Genomic DNA, 1,538 nt, shown 5'->3' with positions numbered 1-1,538 from the left:
TGTGCTTGGTCACCAAACTAAACTCTGACATTTAGAGAGTGCCACTATCACCCTCTTTCAGCACGCTCAGCTGTTGCCTTATTATATTGTTCAGCTAAGCCAGCTCCAGAATTGCACCCTTTGATCCAGTGGCTCCCCTGGGACTACCAAGAGACTTCTTGCTTGTGTCACTGGCTGAAGCTCCATGATCTTGGTGCAGTGTCTGCCCCTCTGACAGTCTGTCCATTTGATTCCTCCCAGATGAAGGCAACAGAGGGCCCAGAGCCAGGAAACCACACTCTGATGACCAAGTTTGTCCTCTCTGGATTGTCCAACCACCCAGAACTGCAGCACGTGCTCTTCTCCACATTCTGTTTCCTGTACATCTTCACCATCATTGGGAACTTTCTCATCTTTGTGGTCACGGTGCACCCCACCCTCCACATGCCCATGTACTTCTTCCTCCGGGTCCTGTCCTTCCTGGATGTCTCCACAGCATCCATCGTTGTCCCCAGGATGCTGGTAAACTTCCTGTCAGAGGACAGGAGCATTTCCTACGTGGGCTGTGTCACACAGCTCTACTGTGTGATTTTCTTAGGAGCCACTGAATGGTACCTGTTGGCAGCCATGGCCTATGACCGTTACGTGGCCATATGCAACCCCCTTAGATACGCAATCACCATGAACAGCAGAGTTTGTCTCTCCCTGGTCCTCCTGTCCTGCTGCAGTGGGAATGTTGTGTCTGTGGTGCAGACAGCCTGGGTGTTCACACTACCATTCTGTGGGCCCAGGAGGATTAACTACTTCTTCTGTGACATCCCCCCACTCATCACGCTCTCCTGCACCGACACCTCTTCGTATGAAATACAGATCATTACTGCCACAGTGCTGGTCATCCTTACACCGTTTTGTCTCATCCTGGTATCCTATGCCTGCATCATCTCCAGCATCCTGAAGATTTCCTCTGCAGAGGGCAGACGCAAGACCTTCTCCACCTGCTCCTCACACCTCATTGTTGTAACGTTGTACTGTGGAAGTGGGATCGTGATTTACTTACCACCAAAATCCAGCACCTTGCAGGACACTAAGGAAATCCTGGCTCTCATATACACAGCCGTAATTCCCACACTAAATCCCTTGATTTACAGCCTGAGGAATAAAGAAGTGAAAGAAGTACTAATCAGAAAGATGGCTGAGCTGATGAACAAATAAATCTTTTCTGCCCCACTTACGTGAAGTTTAATGATGTTCTTTCTATTTTCACCCTAACCCAGACGATGTCAGTCCAGCTGTCCAGTGCTATCCCAACAGGTCTTGAATACCCCATCCCATCCTCATGACAAGATGCAGAACAATGTCATGGTTTAACCCCTTCCAGCAACTAAGCCCCATGCAGCCACTCACTCACTAACCTCCAGTGGGTTGGGTGAGAGAATTGGAAGATTAAAAGTGAGAAAATTCATCAGCTATGGGAAAAACAGTTCAATAATTTCAAAAAAATAATAGTAATAAAAATATTAATTTTTATTATTAAATATAAGGCATATAGGAGAAAAAAT

The 1,538-nt window shown here is 47.1% G+C and overlaps 1 protein-coding gene across 1 annotated transcript; it reads left to right on the top strand.

Annotated features, from left to right (window-relative positions):
- Positions 1 to 240: 240 nt before the first annotated feature.
- Positions 241 to 1,191, top strand: LOC104272880 (olfactory receptor 10A7-like; the record flags this gene model as incomplete). The annotated part of the gene is made up of 1 exon (XM_009867989.1): positions 241 to 1,191. A coding segment is annotated over one exon (951 nt), but the record flags the coding sequence as incomplete, so codon positions are not given.
- Positions 1,192 to 1,538: the final 347 nt, after the last annotated feature.

The sequence above is a fragment of the Apaloderma vittatum genome, unplaced genomic scaffold (genome assembly GCF_000703405.1).
Source record: "Apaloderma vittatum isolate BGI_N311 unplaced genomic scaffold, ASM70340v1 scaffold23184, whole genome shotgun sequence".
In the NCBI taxonomy this organism is placed as follows: Eukaryota; Metazoa; Chordata; class Aves; order Trogoniformes; family Trogonidae; genus Apaloderma; species Apaloderma vittatum.
The sequence above is the reverse complement of the archived record's forward strand: the minus strand, read 5'-3'. Positions and strand labels throughout refer to the sequence as shown.